The sequence below is a fragment of the Ursus americanus genome, chromosome 16, assembly GCF_024610735.1.
Source record: "Ursus americanus isolate L20-20 chromosome 16, mUrsAme1.1.p, whole genome shotgun sequence".
Lineage (NCBI taxonomy): Eukaryota > Metazoa > Chordata > Mammalia > Carnivora > Ursidae > Ursus > Ursus americanus.
Window position 1 is genome coordinate 38,256,164 of NC_142142.1, and position 19,436 is coordinate 38,275,599.

General features: G+C 49.3%; 1 protein-coding gene across 6 annotated transcripts in view; it reads right to left on the reverse strand.

Annotated features, from left to right (window-relative positions):
- NTM (neurotrimin) overlaps positions 1-19,436 on the reverse strand; it is a 929,604-nt gene that overhangs the window by 637,497 nt on the left and 272,671 nt on the right. The window contains exons 1-2 of one of the 6 annotated variants that reach the window (XM_087868269.1): positions 14,944-16,445; positions 13,643-13,765 (exon numbers count right to left, since the gene is read on the reverse strand). The exons of 4 other annotated variants lie outside the window; for them this stretch is intronic. In XM_087868269.1, coding sequence (XP_087724395.1) covers positions 13,643-13,700 — 58 coding nt within the window. In that variant the 5' untranslated portion in view covers positions 13,701-13,765; positions 14,944-16,445. Of the gene's footprint in view, positions 1-13,642; positions 13,766-14,943; positions 16,446-19,436 lie in introns of those variants that run through there. One more of the 6 variants, XM_087868270.1, reaches the window with a different exon arrangement.

The window sequence follows — 19,436 nt, forward strand, 5'->3', positions numbered from 1 at the left end:
TGGCATTTTGTTTTAAAAGGCAGTTTGCAAACGTAAGGCCTCTGATCTCCAGCCCCAAGGGGGAAAGCACAGACGGGGTGTGGGGCCGAGATGACATTACAGAGATTTCAGGTGAGGGCTGAGAACTCTCGCAGGGCAAGCCCCTCCAGGATCATTTCTCCAGCACTGCTCTGGGGGAAGGATGGGAGGACATTTCTGGAAAGATCGCTCCAGAGGAGAAAATTAGGGCGGCAAGTGGGTACCCCCAAAGGGTATCATGTCAGTGTCTGGGTGCTGTGTTTAAATGGAGATTTTGTCCACAGGTGGGTGCCTAGGATGGCAAGAGGATAGGCAGAAAGAACACGCATGTTCACATGCACACGCACACAACCGGAAGTTTTGCAGCTCCTACAAAGGGCGGATCTGGAGCCCAGTATAGGCGCCTGAGCTGCATGGGATCCAAAAACCCACGTGCTTCTTCAAAGGCTGCCATAAGGTCCTGCTCAGACAAGGCCACCGCCCTCCCTGTGTCCCCTAGGGCAGGAGTCCTAACAGGTTGGGAGAGATCTTCTGGGTCAGCTACATGACACAGCAGCTCAGTGAGGAGCCATGGGCCAGCCCGGAGAGAGCACGCCCCCCCACCACCCCACCCCTCCTTGTCCGCACCCCCCACCCCAGCAGTGCCGCTGGCAGGCAGCCAGGAAGGAGTCACCTTCTGGTCTCATCGCTGGCCTCATAATTCACCACCAAAAAGATTGGTGGATTCCTTACCCTCTGGCCCTCCCCAGCCCTCTCGCCTGCCCAGATTTATTTCTATACAGTTTCAGGCTTCCAACAAATAACACAAGAGCTTCTTCCCCCAAAGCACAGTGATCTTTGCTGTTCTAAGGGAGAAGTTTGCCACAAAGCCTTCCTTTTGGGGCTGGGGAGAAGCAGCCAGGGCCAGTCCAAGAGTACTTCAATTCATCAACCTGTATGAAGCCCCGACGATGGACCCTGAGAACTAAAAAGCTCAGTGAGCTCATGACCCTTTCCTCCAGGTACTGGTAGTCTAGAAGGCCATCTGATCGCTGCCTTCATAGCGCTGGGGGAGCAGAGGGACGGGGAAGTGGTGGGTCAGAAGAGACGGCGCAGAAATCCCAGGAAGACCAGACCAAACAGCTCCAGCAAAGTCATGTAGCAGCCAGAGGCCTGGGTGCTGGACAGGGGCAGGGGACAGAGGCTGTCTGGGCTGTCCAGTGCCCCCAGCACAGTTTCCTCGGGGCTGGAGAACCGCATGGCGCTCAGCCCAACTTTGGCACGATCGCTCGTATGTCTTGTGAAGGAGTCTTGGGGTTTAAATACATTTTGAAAGCCTGGCCATGAGGTACATTTGCTCTAGTCTGCTGGCTCTGCCCCCAGCCCTCCCCACCTCACCCCGGGGGGGGGCTTTGCTCATTTACATCCCCTGCCAGGCTTCCACAGGCATTTGGGACCACGTGCTGTTTCAAGGGCTCCCAAAAGGAGGGCAGAGAGAGTGTCCTCTTGATATGTGCTCCGGGGGCTGCTGATGGGGGGGGGGGGTCCTGCACCAGCAAATCAAACACGCTCCTGGCTCCTCCGGACTCTGCCAAGGAGGCCCGTCGTCCAGGTTGCCTGGTGTCAGAAAGTCTAGTCCACTCCAAAAACAGACAATGTGTTTAGAAAGAGAGAGAGGAATTGGGGCATGCTGAGTGGAGCAGGGGAAGTGCCCATCACAGGACCTGGCCATCTGCTGCAGGTGGAGGTGCCGGCGGGGCAGCGGGTGGGGTGGGGGGAGCAGTCCCTGCCTGCTTAGCGCTCCGAGGCAGCCAGGTGCAGGAGGGGGCCGCTGCTACTGAGCTCAGCCACTGCCGTTGTCAAAGGGCACCATATTCCCGGGACCCCAGACTTTGCCTTGACCTTCAAAGAGACCTCAGCTCCCAAACCAAGAAATAGCATTGCCTCCACCAAGCTCCGAGGTCCCCATTCTGGAACAAGCTCAGGGATCACAGTTTTCTCCGCCATTTTTTTTTTTTTTTTTTTTTTTGGTCACGCCTTTGATCAACTATTGTTGACTGGCACTTGGTCAACCTCGGGTGATCCGCAGATTGGCACCAGGCGTTAACTTCTTATGACTCTGGCTCTTGGCTGACCTTCACAGGGCTCCAAGCCATTCACCAGCTAGGCTAAGTTACAGGTATGCCCAGTCCGGGGGGCGGGGGGGAGAGTCCTGTTAGGTCTCATCCCACCGCTCCACCAGATGCAGAGTTAGCACTGATTTAACAGCATTCTCTGCAAAGCCCAGAACTAATAAGGCAAGTGCAAGCAGGAGCTATGAATTAATCCCCTTGAATATGCAGGTAATTTAGATGGAAGGAGACAGGTGCTGCTGACCCTCCATGAATAAATTGTGCAGTGATGGGCTGGGGGTGGGGGTGAGAATGGAAGCCAGATAGAGCCCCAGGGAACAGAGGAGGTGGAACTGGCCTTCCAGGCCGATTATGGGTCTGCCCGAGGGGGACAGAGATGGCTCCTTGACAGCCATAAAGTGCTGAGTGTAGAGCATACCTAGAAAGGCAAGAAGCCAAGAGCCACCTAGCATATTCTTGAGCCAAACCTTCTATGGAGGAATTCCTGGTGCTTTTATGTAGAGAGCAAGCAGGGGGAACAGAAAGGATGAGAAAAAGGTGATGAAGGGGAGGGAGCAAGGAAGATGGGAGTGAGAAAGGCACAGGAGGAAGAGGGGGACACACTGGAGAAGAGTGAGCAGGGAGGGAGAGCGTGCCTCATGGGGAGAGCTGAAAGGGAAGGAGCTAGCAGGACCCTTGGCTTCTAGGAACTAGCAGGTCTACATTCCACAGCCCTCAGGGAGGGGACTGAGGGGGCCTGCGATCTCCACAGGAAGGCTGTCCCACTCCTCACACAGGGCAGCTCGGTCTCATTCACCTACATATAAGGATCTGTCACATTCTTAGTGACTCAGGGACCCACCATCCCTGGGGAAAGCACTGGCCAAGTCGGGAGAGCGGGCTGTGCCGGCGGACAGCCCTGTGTCAGAACAAGGAAACCTCAGAGCCCTCGCAGGTCCATCCATGTTGTCCCCAAGGGCAGGATTCCCTCCTGTGTTAAGGCTGAGTGACCTCCCACGGCTTGTCTACACGCCACGTCTTCGTTATCCATTCACCCATCTACAGACACTTCGGATGTTTCTACATCTCGGCTGTTGTGAACTGTGCTGCTAGGAACATTGATGCTACGTGAAAACAGCCAGACACAGAAAGACAAATACCGCGTGATCACCTGTAAGTGGAATCTAAGAAAGTTCAAACTCATAGAAGCAGAAAGCAGAAAGGTGGGGGGAAGCGGAGCTGTTGGTCAAAGGGTACAAAGTTTCAGTTTCGCAAAATGAGTACGTTCTGGAGACATGTGTACAGCAAGGTGACTATCGTCCATGATACTGTATTGTGTATTTGCAGTTTTGCCCAGAGGCTGGATTTCAAGTGCTCTCACTGCACACAAAGAAAGAAAATGGTAACTAGGGGAGGGGATGGTTATGTTAATCAGCTCGATTCTGGGGATTATTTCACAATGTATTCAAATTGCCACATTGTACACCTTAAATATATATAATTTTTATTTGTCAATTCTACCTCAGTAAAGCTTAATAAAAAAAAAAAGAAAAGAAAAGAAGCTCAGCTCCCTGACCCTTTGTAGCAACAAGAGGCAAGTGGGGTTGGGCAGGGGAAGAGGACAAAGGGGTGGGGGAAGCCTTTCTTAGGTCCCCTCTCCTTGGTCCCACGTGGCCAGGCTCTGTTTTCCTGGACAGAGGGCAGCCCCATGAGCAGCCGCAGTTCCAGGTGGACAGTGAATGAGCTGATCCCCCGAAGTGGCCCAAACGCAGCTGAACCCTGTCCTCCAAGCAACCTTCCTACGGCACTCCCCAAATGTGAACGAAACCAATGCCACAGAATAACTAAGACAGGCATTTGGTCCTCAACAAAAAAAAAAAAAAAAAAGAAAGAAAAGAAAAAGAAAAAAATTCTGGCAGTAAGTTAATTTTTTTCCCCTATTTTTTCTGCATTTGGTTCATTTTGGTTAAAACCCAAAGCCCCAGTTTGGGCCCCCAGGGAAGAGGCTCCAGAGGCAACTGGAGAGAGGAGCGCTTTTGGGGTGCCTTCTGTTATCTTAGAATGATTGCCTAACACGGAACTCATTTTAATCGCCTACAAATGAGAAGTCAGACAATTAAAATTCATTCCCTATTAATTGTGTTTTTTTCCTCTTTCATGACCAAGAGTTGCCATTCAGATAACAAGGAAACCTGAAAAACAAGAGCAGCCGGCCGCCTCCACTTCAGACAGGGCTTGGAAGGAGGCCACCTTTCAGCCCCTCTAACTCCAGCACCTTCCCCCTGCAGCAAAGGCCTCCCGCCGACCCCTGCACAGTCACGAGACAGCTCAAGTCTTTAGAAGTCGAGGGACCTCTAAGCTGTGAAGTCACGGACAAGTTTATTACCAGGATGCTGCCGAGTACTTTTTTTTATAGTTTTTAATTCCGGTTTATTTATTATCCCGAGTCACGGCCTCAGCCACCACGTTTATTACGGATTCAGCCTTCTCGACTTCAGTTCTGAGCGAAGTCCTCCTCCCTCTCCCCACTTCCCTTCTGGGCTCCTACCAAAGTTCCAGGCGACAAAGCAGCCTGAGATGACAGAAGCTTGGGAGCCCGCAGCCAGGAGGCCAGGTGCTCATCCCCGACACCCCACCCCCACCCCCTGTGTGACATTGGCTGGACTGCAGCTCTGTCCTGTCTCACCTTCTTCATCCTTACAAGGGAACTGTCTTGGCTGCCCCAACAGTCTGCCAGCTCTACAGCCCGAGCACTACATTAAAAAAAAAAAAATCGATGCCATCCACTGAACCCTTAACAGGTGCCACGCATCTTCTGTGTGCCCCTTACTTACCCTCATAAACAATCCTCTTAACTAAATACTTCCACTATTACCAGTTCTCCCATGAAAAAACAAGCCAACCCTTTCACGCACGCAGAGCCAGGATCTGAAGCTAGCTGATTCCAGAGCCTGACCCCTTACCCTCCATTTCCTCCATGGTTATGATCTCTGACTCCTCTCCTTTTAGGGTACTGGAGTTCCTGGCAAAAACCAGGGCCTTGTGCTTTCTTTTCTGGATGGAGGAGAATGTGCCTGTTGAACTCCTAGCCTCACCTGAAACTAAGGACCCAGCCTGGGCGGCGAATAACCAAGCTGGAGAGACAGCTAGGCTGCAGGATGCAGAGGCTGGGGCCAGGGAATCGTCCTGAAACATGACCCAGAGCACACAGCTGGCTTCCAGGAGAATCCAGAATGGCCCCTTTTGAAAAGAGAGCTGGTTGGTTCCCATTCCTCCCACCATCAGCGAGTCTCCCGGGGGGTTAGGGCTCTCACTGAGCCTTGACTTTATTATTATTGTTGTTGTTTGAAATGCCTCATAATGACTGGGATAGATTTCTTAGAAAGCCAAATAATGGGATGCATTCCACCCTGGCTTGATAATTAATGTTTGCATCATTTATCTTTCGTGGAAAGATTATTCTGACTAACGAGGTTCTGGGCCACTAATTCATTACACTGCCTTGTCACTTCCTGCTCCTTTTTATTACCCAGAAATAGACTCATTAGTCAGAGTTCAATGACAGGGAGAAATTGTGTTCGTTAATTTAATTCCCTCACTCATTTCTGGGCCCCATGTTTGTCCAAAATTGGGGATTACAAGGGGGAAATGTGTTGTCTTAAGTCTTTGCTTCTGTCTCATTATACCTTCCACCTTACTCCTGTTCGACAAGAAAGGGCCAGCACGGCTCAGAGCAGTGGCCACAGTGCCCTTTGTTCAACTCTCAGGTTGTTGAGCTACCTGGGAATCCCTAGGAATGCCGGGCATCCCTGAGAGTAAATGTCATAGGAGACACAAGAATGGGAGCTGATGGGGCGCCTGGGTGGCACAGCGGTTAAGCGTCTGCCTTCGGCTCAGGGCGTGATCCCGGTGTTATGGGATCGAGCCCCACATCGGGCTCCTCCGCTATGAGCCTGCTTCTTCCTCTCCCACTCCCCCTGCTTGTGTTCCCTTTCTCGCTGGCTGTCTCTATCTCTGTCGAATAAATAAATAAAATCTTTAAAAAAAAAAAAAAGAATGGGAGCTGAAATGATATAGCATCTCTAGGCCAGGCTCTGGAATTAGATAGACATGAGTTCAAATCCTGCCTCTTCATGTGAGAGCTGTGCGTCCTTCCCTGAGATGCTTGATTTCTCTGGACTGTGCTTTCTCATCCACGAAATAGGAATGCCCAAAGCTCTCTTTTGATATTATGAGGATCAAGCTACATGAAGCACCAGAAGTGGTTTGCACAGTGTGCAATGACGAGAACTTGAAAGAAAGGTTCACTTGGAGTTGAGCTAATCAAAGCTCACACAGTGGGGAAAGGGAATGCCTCTAAGCAGGGGCCCCCAAGCCCGGCTGCACATGGAAACACGTAAGGAAGATCAAGCCCACCCAGAGAGCATTTGAGTGGGAACCTCGAGGCATGGGGCAAGAGCACTAGTGTTTTTAAAAGCTCCCCCAGTGGCTCCAGGAAGAGGTCAGAGTTGGGAACTACTCAACCTCTTGAGGTCTACAATGAGCTCTTTCAACCTCGAGCAAGCGCGGAGAGGAACCTAGCTGTGTCCTTCCTGAAAAGGCTGTCCAGAGATGTTTCGCTCTTGATCTAACCCTGTTTCCGAAGGAATGCACCTCTGTGGAACAGGGACATTTCCCCGAGTCCCTCCATGAGCAGGATTAGTACCTAAATTGTTCCAGGTGTTGGGTAGACTATGGGGAGCCAAAGCAGCTCCAGCACCTGCTGTCATGGAGCTACTGGTCTTGTACTGGGCTGGCATCAAATCACCAATGAATACTTCAGGATCAATCAGAACAAATGCACTGAGGGAAAAGGGTGGATCCCAGGCCGTGATCCAGCTTGGGGACCAGGAAGGCTTTTCCAAGGAAGGGTCTTGGATGGAGTTATAAAGGATACCTGGGGTCACTCAGGTAAAGTGAGAGCAGGAGTGCTTTCCAGGCAGAATGACCAAAGACCAAGGCTAAGACCAAGGCTGCCCATGTAGCTGGAGAGAGGACAGAGCTAAGCTGGAGAGCAGCAGAGACCAGAACCTCCAGAGCCTCGTGGCTTTGATTGAGGATTTGGGTCCTCCTCTTTAAAGGCAGAGGGAGGACTCTCTTAAATTAAGGAATTTTAAGTGGACAAAGAGCTGGGATGGCAAGGGGAGATAAGCCATCCCTCAAGGCCCACTCACCTCCTAGCACTGGGGTCCTAAGCGCCATGTTAATGGCATGATGGGAGGGACAATTCAAAGTGCTCCATCCTCCCCGAGCTCCTCTGTCAAGCCCCTAACGGAAAATTACGGTAGCCCTCGGTATGGCCACCAATGGGGGTGGGCAGCTCTCGTTCTCAGCTATGTTGGGTCAGAAAATACCAGAGGACCTCTACTTTAGATCTTTCCCCACCAAAAAACTTGTCAATAACTCAGCTTCCAGAAATGTCCATTCCCACACTCTCTGGAAAGACATGTCTTCCCCCATGGTAAATTATTCAGTGGGAATTCTGGTGTGTCCATCAACTTTTTTGTGAGTGTAGCTCTGTGAGTCACGTCCCTTGGACTGATTCTGTCTGTCCGAGGACCTGAAATGCTGAGTGAGGACTGTGTCACTGGTGAACGCACAATGGGAATGCCAGCAAGGGTTTCTCGGCTTTCAGTCAGCCTCTGCCTGGAGGTCAGGGCTTCCCTCATCTCAGGATGTCAGAACTGTGCGTGTTCGCCAAGTATGTTTCTTCATTCCGAGGTCCGCTGCTCCGGGAGGGGCACATTTCAGGCGAAGCTCCATGTCCAAATAGACCAAGACATTGGCAGAATACTTGACACCCCAGCCCCTTCAATACCGTGTGTGTTTGTGCTGCACTATGTGTTCACGGTCACTAGCCTCATCTCTAATGATGTTCAAATCATTGTAAGTGAATCCTTCGAGGTTGGCCTCAGTTGTTTGTAACTGTGAGTTTCAGGCTAATCGAGGAACACCTACGGTTGGCAGGCGATGAGGCAGCCCAGGAAAGGGGGTCTGGACCTCTCATGAGCAGCCATCCAAGGCGGTCCTTCTCCCCAAGCCAGGAAGGCTGAGCGCTGACGAGTATCAGTCAGGAGGGGTGAAGAGTAGAGAGTACAAGCCTTCTCTCAGACCTTGGCTTGCAGGTTGATGAATTCAACAACCCTAGCACAGAGTCCTGAGGACAGACTCGTCTTCAATTAACAGGAGAAAAGAGGCCCGATTAAAGGAAGTGCCCCAGGTGAGCCTTTTGCCCAATACCTGCCACACACCAAAAATTGCATTTATTCCTATCACTATTAAAAGAAACAGTAAGAGTTAGAGAACTGGATATTGAGCACTAGAGTCTGACAATATTTGTTATTCCGTATCTCAATTAGTCCTGACAACAGTAGTGACATATCTATCATACCCATTGTATGGATAAGGAAACCGAGGATCCGCATGGTAACTTGCCAAAGGTCAAGCAAAATATGGCCGTGCAGGGATTTGACCTGCAAACCTGCCTTCTTTCTGTGGCCCATAGGAGTCTCTGCACGTTCCCAGACAACTCGCGTGGGTCTTGATGAACTCACGCTGTGACTCTATCAGTCCGCATAGGCTGTTATAACACGGTACGCAGGCCAGGAGGTTGAAACAACAGAAATGTATTTTCTCTTAGTTCTGGAGGCTAGAAATCTAAGGTCAAGATGTCTGGAGGTTTGGCTTCACGCTGAAGCCTCTCCCTTTGGCTTATAGATGGCCATGTTCTCCCTGTGTCCTTATGTGGTCTCTCCTGTGTGTGTCTGTGTCCTAATCTCTTCTTATGAGGACACCAGCAGAGGGCCCACACCTATGACCTTAATTTCCCCCTAATTTCCTCTTTAAAGGCGTTATCTCCAAATGCAGTCACATTCTGAAGTACTGGGATAAGGGCTTCAACATACCTACTTTGGAAGGGACACAACGTCGGCCCCACAACAGTGCCCTTGTTGATTAGATAAAGCCCTTTATCCCTCATTTGCCTGGCATGTACATTTGGCTTCTCACATCAATGTAATCACTGTGTACCCAAAATAGTTTTCACCCTGCTGTACAAAAAAGGTTTTTACCATGAATGGTTGGGCAAATGTCAGGATTAAGATAACTCACTCCAGAGATGAGGTATGGAAAGGATGGGGTAAGACAAAGCAGCTGTCAGTCTTAAGAGGAGATCCTCTCTTAATTTCCCTGAGGGACAGGAGGGAGTGCGTGAATGCCACCGGCAAACACAGGAAGCATTTAGAGAGTAGCTTTCCCGACGGCACATGGTGGGCACACATGTGGCCCCCCAGTGCCTAATAGATGAACCCACAGCCTCAGTTCCCGGAGCTCCTCGCCAGCCACACAAGCTCCAAAGACACGCCGGCTGGTCCTAGTTCCTTTGTTCAGCCTCTCGGCTTTTAATCTGCCATTAAAGCATGGTGGCCACTGTAGGAGAGCAGCCGTTCAGTGTTGCTGGAAGAAGGAAAGGTTGAAATCCTAAAGCAGGATATGAGAGGGCACTAATCACGCTCTCGATACCTGCATTTGATCACCTTTGGCCTTTGGGATAATGAGTTACATCTCCAGTCCACTAGGTTTGTGTCGTTCTAGTAACACAATCAAGGGAACCAGAGAAAGAAGAGACACGGGAATGGATACGGGTAGGCACCGTACGTGTTGGTTTGGTACGGGGCAGGCGGGGGCGGGCCGCTGGGGAGGGGGGCATCGCATTTCCTGGGGCCCCACGTGTTTCTGAGTGATTGGCGGGCTCATTCTGCTCCCCCCCTAGGCCTGGTATTGAAAGGAACGGAAGGAAGGCTCAGGAAGCTGCCAGGAACCATTCCTTGCTCTTGGCAAAAACTCTAGGCCTCATCAGAAAAATCAAGAACTGGACTTGGAGATTTGCTGAGCCAGAGTGAAAAGGGGCTTTGGGGAATGACAGAAAGGACTTTCTTGGGTAGGAGACTTTGATTTGATTTGGCCTCCCATTAAGCTTATGAAACAGTATTATATTTCATATGCCTTTGTCATGATGTCTGAGGCTCAGAGAATTAAATAAATTGCCTGAGGGCACACAGCAAATTCATGGCAGGTGCAGGCCTCAAACCCAAGTTCTTCTAGGCCCGTGTCCAGTTCTTGAAATTTCATCTGCCCATGCCGGCTCCTCCACAGCCCTGTCTAGAGACTGCCTATGTGGCCAAGAGTTTGGCTGATGGAAAGAGCAAGAAAGGAGCAAGCCCAATGTAGCTTAAAGACTTTCCTTCCTGTTACCCTCTACACTTCCAACAGAGCACAGGTGGTGTAGGTGGAAGACAAGAGGTTAGGAGCCGGATATTGGAGTCAGAGAGGTACAAATTCAAATTCAGGCTTCAAGGTCAAGCAACCTTAGGCAGATTATCCCGTTTTGTTAAGCCTTAATTTCCTTGTTTATAAAAAGACGATGATAAAACCAACATCATAGGATTGTTTTGAAAACAAAATATGTGTGAGTGTGTGTGTATGTGTGTGAGAGAGAGAGAGAGAGATTGGTTAGCATGGTGTTTGAAACTCAGTAAAGGTTAGTTTCAAAGAAATGTAACAAAATGTTCCTTGCCTGAAGAGTGGGGATTTCAGCAGTCCCCAAAGCAGGCTTTGCGGGGGTGGCAGAAGGCTGGGCCTGTGGAATTCGATATATCCTTTGTTTCAGTCTGTAGCACCTCATACTCCCTGCTGTTTCCTGAAACCCAGAGATCCTGGTGCCCAAGAAGCACAAATCCAACCATCGGAAAGCCTGGCCTTCTGTCCAGGGTCCAGGCCGGAAGTGGCCCAGACAGACAGAAGGGTCAAGGAGGAGCACAGAACCCGGAGTAGAGACAAAAACAGAAGAAGGGAGATCAATGCCGGACCCCACATGATTCACTATGCCAACCAGGGGCCGGGAAGCTGGGGAAGCTACCAGATTGATGGATTCCAAAGCAAATGAAGAATCTGGTGCTTTTGGCCTCTAAGCTGTGAAGTTAAATACGGCTGCTGGGCCAGGCGTTTGATAAATGATGGGGGACTCAAACAGAACACATATCTCCATCTCTTAGGAAACAATAGCGAGAGGGCAGATCTGATTCTGAGAAAGGCCTTTGGTCCTTGTCACCTTTCAACAGCAAAATCACAGCTATGTGCGTTTGCATCTAAAAATACGCATTTGCGTGCATGCGTACTTACAAGCGGTGGTGTGTTCGGGGATGTATGCGTGTGCAAGCACCACCCATTCGTCCCCCTCATCCACAGGGCAGAGCGATGCTGGGGAATGTGTTGTTTATAAGGGAGGTGCAAATAGCACTTTAGTCTCATAGTTCAAGAATTGCAGCCTACTAACGCGAATCAAACCTTCCCGTGCACTTACTTATATGCTCTGTGGAAATTTTTCTTGTAAAATTAACATATACCCTGTTACTTCCTGATGAACAAGAAATTCCGAAGCATCAATTTCCTCTATTACAATAATCCGGGCCTGGCAAAGACCCCTGTCTCTGAGAAGAGACAGAGCAAGCTGAGGTATCAAACAGACGAGACTGGGGGGGGACAGCTGCCTCCCCCAACCTGCCCATTCAACTCTGCCATCTGCAAAAAAAGGCAGAATATCAAGACAAGGAAGAAATTATATCACAGCCCTTACTTGGTCAATGAATTCTAGAACTTGATGAATTTTCCAACTAAGTCACTGACCCAATCAACCTCGATTGAAAGGTAGTAAAAAGACACTTGCACTTTATATTCAAGGGGTTACAGAAAGCCCTTTGACTAAGAAAGAACCCCACCTTCTTCTTGCCCCATTGGGCAAAATTCTAGGACTGCTTCTAGGTTGCAGGGTATCTTCATTCTCAAAACAGCCTGGGGATGTGTGCGAAGCTCTCACTTGGCCTGGGACCCAGATAGATGGCAGCTTCGTTTCCCCCATTATGCTGGGCGGACAACCAGAAGCATTCCCAGTCCTGCCTGACGCCATGAAAATGTAAGATGAGTCACCATGTATTCAGTGAAAATATAATAAAAGACCACAAGCTTGGATACAACATCATGCAAAGAGAGGAAAGAGAGATTTTGTGATTTTCCAAGTACAATGAGACTTCTCCCATTTCAGGGGAGGAAGTTGTGTGTTGAGCTTTTATCCTCTTTGTTGAAACTGAGGAAAAGAGAATTTAAAGAACATCTGTGGGGGCGCCTGGGTGGCGCAGTCTTTAAGCGTCTGCCTTCGGCTCAGGGCGTGATCCCAGCATTCCGGGATCAAGCCCCACACCAGGCTCCTCCACTAGGAGCCTGCTTCTTCCTCTCCCACTCCCCCTGCTTGTGTTCCCTCTCTCGCTGGCTGTCTCTCTCTGTCTAATAAATAAATAAATAAATCTTTAAAAAAAAAAATAAAGAACATCTGTGTATCCACATTTTAGAAACGGAATTAAACACCTTTAATACTGAATTCTGGGTTTTTTTGCCTCTTTCTAAAATTCCCACTATCTACAGATTTGTCTCTTTTGCGTGGATGAGACCTTCTCCTCTGAGGACCTTGGCATGGATTGGACATGTACCTCTCTTCTTCCCCTTCCTATCAACCCATCCTCCAATCAATTGTTTATGTCCCTTAATTGGACAGAACAGAAGATGGCACATTTTAAATATTTTTATTGAATTGGGTTTTATGTTCCCCATCTAGATTTATTGACTGTTAAATAGAATGTTTTATATTTCTATCTCTCAAAGAAAATAACCAATACATGCGGGCAGAGCCATCAGTCAGTTACCCCAGTGGATGTCTTGCAAGTTATAGGAAAAACTAAAAGCATTTCTGCTTTACCCTTTGGGGAGAGCCGTGGAATTTCAGAACAGGAGAAAACCCAAATGAGTCTTTTTGAACTTCAAAATGCCTTCCTTGAATGACCAAGAAGAAATAAGGAGATTATAGTGACTCTAGATTTAGAAAACCAGTCTGCTTCATGCTAAGAGGAAAGTAAGTGGTGTTTTAGCCTCACTGACCAGGCAGGCATAGAAAAACACGTCCACAGCAATTAGACACGCCTTAAAATTAAGTAAATGATGCGTAGTGTACCAGAGGACCTCAATTTCCCCCACCAATTCCACAAATCTCTGTTCTATCCAGAAATTTCCACACCACTTGCAGTGCGATCATGACAGAAACCGTCACCTTCCACATTCCTATGCTGGGAGTTTTCACTTCTGCCTCTCCAGCTGTAAACATGTTTTCTTTCCCCTACTTCCTCTGCCACCAACGCACAGCGAAAGAGCTGATTCATCGCATCAGACACAAAACTCCAGCTCATTTCAGAATCAAAACTTCACCAGAGAAAGACCCCTTGGCAACCAACCGCTTTCCAAGAGCAAAGGTGTCTCCCTTCTCAAAAGCCACAACCACGCCCTGGACCTCTAGTCCTCGGGAAAGGCATTCACCGCCGACTCTCGGGGGGGGGGACAAGCCACCCCCTCGCCTGTCCGTGCAAAGGATGATGAATTCAGTGGGCACCTACCTTTGCGACCCCTCGACTGCCACCTCTTCCCACCTTCCCCGTTTCTTTTTCCGCTCATTTTTTTTTCCACTTTAAAAACATCCAACTTTGCCTTGGGGATGAGCAGAATGAAATGTCACTTACCTATAAAAAGAGAGACAGAAGAGAAAGCCATGCATCACATTACATACAAGTTCTTTGAAATCAAGGCCAGCTTCCGACTTTGAAATTGTAACAATGAGTGAATATTATTTTTTTTCATCCTACCTTTCTATATTTAATGAAACGCGAGATTTTGCAAGAAGCCCATCCCCCGGGCCCAGCCTCCCTTCATGATTTTCCTTTTGTTTTGTCGCGGCTCTCTGCCCCTCTTCTCCACCCTCACCTCCCCCTGCCTTCTCCCCCTCTTCATTGAGGAAAGGTCAGGAAGGAACGGAGGAGACACAGACCATAGAGATCAAGGGGGGAGTTCAGGCATGGGTACTGAAGTTGCAAGGCAAGGGGAGCCTCTTTTCTCTCAGGCGGGGCCTCCGTGACCTGGGGTCAGCGCTGGCCAATGCCTACCCAGGAGGGAGGTCGCAGTCCCCACAGGGTGACTGTCCATCTGCAGCTCTGGGACCTTTTCAAATGGCCCTGGTTCTGAGTCTTTCTCCTCTCTCTGCCTTGCCCAGCTCCCCCCCACTCCTCCTGGCTGGGATGAGCTCATGTACCCTTTCACTCCCCCGCCTTGTCACACGAAGTGTGACACTTAGTACTCACGCTTCAGATCTGCTTCTACAGGATTGCTTGTTATCACAATACCACAAGGCCAGCGTGACCTGCCTGGGTCTTTTTCTCTGTCCCCTGCCTCAAAGGAGGATGCAACTTGGTTCATGCTTGCTCTAGGAGACCCTCTGTCTGAGAACTGCAGGATGCTGGGTCCACACCTCGCCTGGCTCCTGGTTGGGAAGGCTTGCACCCTTCACACCGCAGGGTCCCCACAGCCTAGCGTGTGCCCCACCTCCGTCTGCCGCAGGGGAAGCCAGGCTCCAGCCTTCTATGTCAAGAACAGACCCTCCCTTTGCTATGTACCAAATCCCCTAACGTGCTAAATAGTTTAAATTCGATTTCAGTGGCCTGCCAGTATCTTTTTCTTATTATGCCTGAATAACTCAGCTCTTTTAGCCTCTTCTCAGAGACTTCAGTTTTTGTTTTTTTTCTCCTCCAAGCTTCTCTGAGAACCTCTATGGACGACACCCCAGAGCTGAAGATTGAATCAAAAAATAACCACATGTCCCCCATTTGACCAGACTTAATGTTGAATCCCCCAAAGAGATACTCACTCGGGACGCTCTGCCAGAAACAGAATCGTGGTCAAATATTTTCAGGAAATGCTGCCTCCTCCTTCTCCTCTTGGAGATTCACGACCACATTCGGATTTTAAAGACTGGAACAATGTCCACAGTGAGGGGCCTTGCTTAAGCTTTTCCTAAAATGATTTGACTCAGAAACTTCTCTTCCTACACACAAATTAAAACACCCTACTTTCAGAAGGACGGTGCTCTGTCGTCTTTTTTTTCTTTTTTTTGCTAAGTCTGCTACATTCAGGTTTTATCAGGGCCTGCCGCCAGGGGATCCTGAGGGCGACGCCGCCTCCTGCCAGGACCTGTGGGAAGCCAGGCCCAGGACTCAGCATTCCAGCCTCGGGTTCGGCTCCACCTCTCACCCCAATGCGAGGACTCCACCAGCTGGCACCCCTTCAGCCTCCTCTTTGAGACAGAGGGATTTCTAAACACCGGGCACACCCACTGGGATGTCGCAAGGCTGTCGTGATACTTGAAATGTGCCAAGGCTCTGTGAAGAGCAGAGAGTGTGAAGGGCGTGGTGTTGGGTCCTGCGGTCCTTAGGCCGCACTCCTGGAAAGGGACAGAGAGCGCTGGGTTCAGGGCAAAGGGCAGCTGGGGGAGAATGTGAGGCTTTTGTTTTCCCCGAGAATGAAAAAGCAGGAGCTCCTGCGCCTTGATTACTTCCCCTCCTCTGAGCCCCGAGGGAGGGAATTGATCTCGTAGGCCTTTTTCCATCTTTAATATCTATGCCTACGTGTTTCCCTCTGTTGCACAGGAATGATTTCTCTGCCTTCTCAGTGTTTACACCTTTCAAAGCTTGTAATCCTTTTCTGTCTCTGCTCTGCCGCTTGCAGCGGGGCAAGTTCCTCAGTAGACCAAGAACCTCTGTGTGGGGGCAGGAAGGAGAGAGGTGTTGAATCAGATCTGAGGGGAGCCAGGCCTGTCTGCCTGCTTATCACTCTTAAGGAAGAACAAACAGGCATTAAAATAACGGTGTGTCAATGTAGGCCCTGGAACTGCAACCAGCAGCGGTCTCTGGGGTCGGGGTGGGGGTGCGCGAGGCAGGGTGTGTGGGGGCCATCTCTGTACTTTTGCTCAATTTTGCCAGAACCCGAAAATGCTCTAAAAATTAAAGTTTATTAATTTAAAAAAAAGTCACACTCTTTAAATTTTCATTTATTCAGGAAAATATTCTTGATCATAATCTATGCACAAGGCCCAGAATGATTTCCAGCAGAACAGGGGGATTCTGGGTGATGACTGCATTTGCTTTGTACCATCCCCAAAGTGGTCCTCACGGCACCCTTTTTGGGGCACTACGGGGAAAGAAAACAAAAACGGGACTCAAGCCTCAGCCCTGTGAGAGCTTGAAAACTTCGAGGAAAGAGAGGAATATAAAAATTTGGGAAATACTCGGAAAGGCATGAATGCCATCCCACATACCTCATGCATCTCCCTATCCCACCCCCTCATCTTTGGGAATCATATCTAACTTTTTTTTTTTTTTTTAAGGAGAGAGCTAGAGCAGGAATGTGGGGTGGGGGCACAGAGGAGAGGGAAATAGAGAATCTTAAGCAGGCTCCCCACTCAGTGCAGAGCCCAACGCGGGGCTTGATCTCACGACCCTGAGACCATGACCTAAAGCCAAGTTAAGAGTCGGATGCTTAACCCACTGAGCCACCAGGAGCCCCCATATCTAACATTTAAACCCACCTTCAGTGTTGTGCCGTCGGAGGCCAATTCGCGGCTTCCCTCTGCTTGCAGTGGCTTTTAGCACTTCTGTTTTGCCATTTCTTAGAGATCTGTTGTTTCTACTCTACCACTTTTCGACTTTGCAAACTTGACAACACCGAGCCCAGATTTTACTGCAAATGAGTTATAGCAAACTTTAGATTTTCAGACCTTTTTGAATTTGGAATTAGAGATAAGGAATCGTGGATCTCTGTACACCAGATACTGTCAAAATGCTGGGGCTACAGAGATGAAAGATACGATCCCTGCCTTCCTAGAGTCTAGAGGGAAGACAGACGAGGAGACGCTGAATCCTAATACGGCATCATCACTGACAGGACAGGGCAGGCATGGGGTGCTCTGAGAGGACAGGGTGCCTGTATCTTTCATTTGGGTGCTGAGTAGAATAAAAAAGAAAAATACATATATACCCTGGAATTCAATGGGGACTATCAGGGAAAACTTCAAAGAAGAGGCTGGCCCTTTTGAGCTGCCCCCGCTGCCATGTCGCATTAAAAATCTGCCGGCCACCATCTGTCCCCCATCCTTCCAAGGCAAGGACAAGATGGCCTTCGGTCCCTCCCCGCGTGCACTGCAGAGCTTTCTGCCATGGAATTCCCGCAGCTGTCCTGAAATCTGAGACGGGGCTCAGATGCTCGCCTTTCTGACGCACTGAGAACCCAGACATTGCAGATGGGGCTGACTTGACATTCAGTCCCCACTCAAGGCACGACAAGCCCGATCCATTCCAATGATTTTTTTTAGCTGCTCATTCTAGGGCTGTCGTAAAACCACAAATAGTGACAGCCTAACTGTGCAACATGGTTTCAACCGAAGAGGTTCTCCTTCTCCAGATCTCCACTCCTGACTAAGACAGTGAGTGTGAAGGACAAGCCAGGTAACCCCTTCAGCCCCTCAGCCGGGGACACTCCTCAGCCTTTGAGAGTTAAGAAAGGACGCCCGACATGGAGCACAAAGGACTTGCAAATTCAGAATGTACACATTCCAAAAGTAGTTCAAGAATGTTCCATGGAAGCAGGTCATCTTCTAGGAGAAGAGCATATACATATCTTGCATATATCTTCTGCGAGATGTGTATATACACAATACATATACACAAACTCTGACCCAAAGTGGGGCTTGAACTCACAGCCCTAAGGTCAAGAGTCACATGCTCTACCAGCTGAACCAGCCAGGGGCCCCCAGGAGAAAGGTTTTTTTTTTTTTTTTTTTTTTTTTTTTTTTTTTTAAGATTTTTTATTTATTTATTTGACAGAGATAGAGACAGCCAGTGAGAGAAGGAACACAAGCAGGGGGAGTGGGAGAGGAAGAAGCAGGCTCATAGAGGAGGAGCCTGACGTGGGGCTCGAACCCGGAACGCCGGGATCACGCCCTGAGCCGAAGGCAGACGCTTTAACCGCTGTGCCACCCAGGTGCCCCAGGAGAAAGGTTTAAATTGACAGTTGCATACTTACTCCAAACTTGGGCTCTATACCAGCTCTGGCCTTGAGCCAATGACTACCTTTTCTCAAAGGCTCCCTCCGATGGCTTCTGGGTCTTCAAGGAAAGAGGCAGGATGCAAGGGCAAGTACTCTGGTCCAGGGCTCAGCAGGGTCCCTCCTGTCTCCCCTGACACCCACAGTCCTCCTCTGTGCAAACTGGGAATCTGGAAATCCACCCACCGGAGCCCTGATGGCACATCTGTGTTCTGTAACCTTTAGTAGCACTTCCTTAACAGACCATGTGTGGCCTGTGTCATCTCCCAGCTCTACCCATGCCACTGGTGGGGGGGGGGGGAAATGAGGCCTACAGACCTGCAGTTATTCTCCTGATTCAGAGGTCTATGCCACCCCCCCATGCTATATTACTGAAGGAAAAGAAATGAGGATTGCTTTTGAGTCTCTTTAGGTAGAAAAATTATGTAGGGTCAGCTAGAGGTACAGTATATTTAGGTAAGTTTTCTAAAAGGCAGTGAGATGGATTTAAAACCTCTTTTCCGTGGGGCACCTGGGTAGTGCAGTGGTTAAGCATCTGCCTTCAGCTCAGGGTGTGATCCCAGCGTTCTGGGTTAGAGCCCCACATCAGGCTCCTCCACTAAGAGCCTGCTTCTTCCTCACCCACTCCCCCTGCTTGTGTTCCCTCTCTCGTTGGCTGTCTCTCTCTGTCAAATAAATAAATAAAATCTTAAAAAAAAAAAAAAAAACAAAAAAAAACCTCTTTTCCAGCCACCATTCCAAATGGAATGGAGGTGGGTGGAGCCTCTCAGACTTTTTTCCGTGTTCTCTTCTTCTCTAAGGCAGAACACTGCTGAAATGCAAAAGTCCTTTCCCTTTCCTACCCACATCTTCTCCAAACTCCGGAGAGGTCTACTACTAATACTCTGTTGGTGGGTAAGAAGAGGCCCAGGGAAATGTCAGCTGGAATCTGTTGAATGAAGGGGGGGGCGGATAATGGACAGGCTCTGACTGTCCATCATATGCCCTCTAATTCTTTCCCAGGATAGGGGAGGAGGTCTTCCCAGAAGCTACGCAACATGTCCAATGGTGGAATGGGGCAGATGCCAAGATGGACAATGAATCTGGTCCCAGCATGTCAGAAGGAAACGGGTTTTAGGCTGCTCTGGGGTTTCCAGTGGAGACCAGCATTCCTCTGAGTAATGCTTTTCCTTTCCCCTCCTGGCTTCACGCAGAGCTTGGCTGGGTAGATTTTTCTTTTCTTTCCAGTGAATATATTTATCGATTTTCACCATCAGACACCAT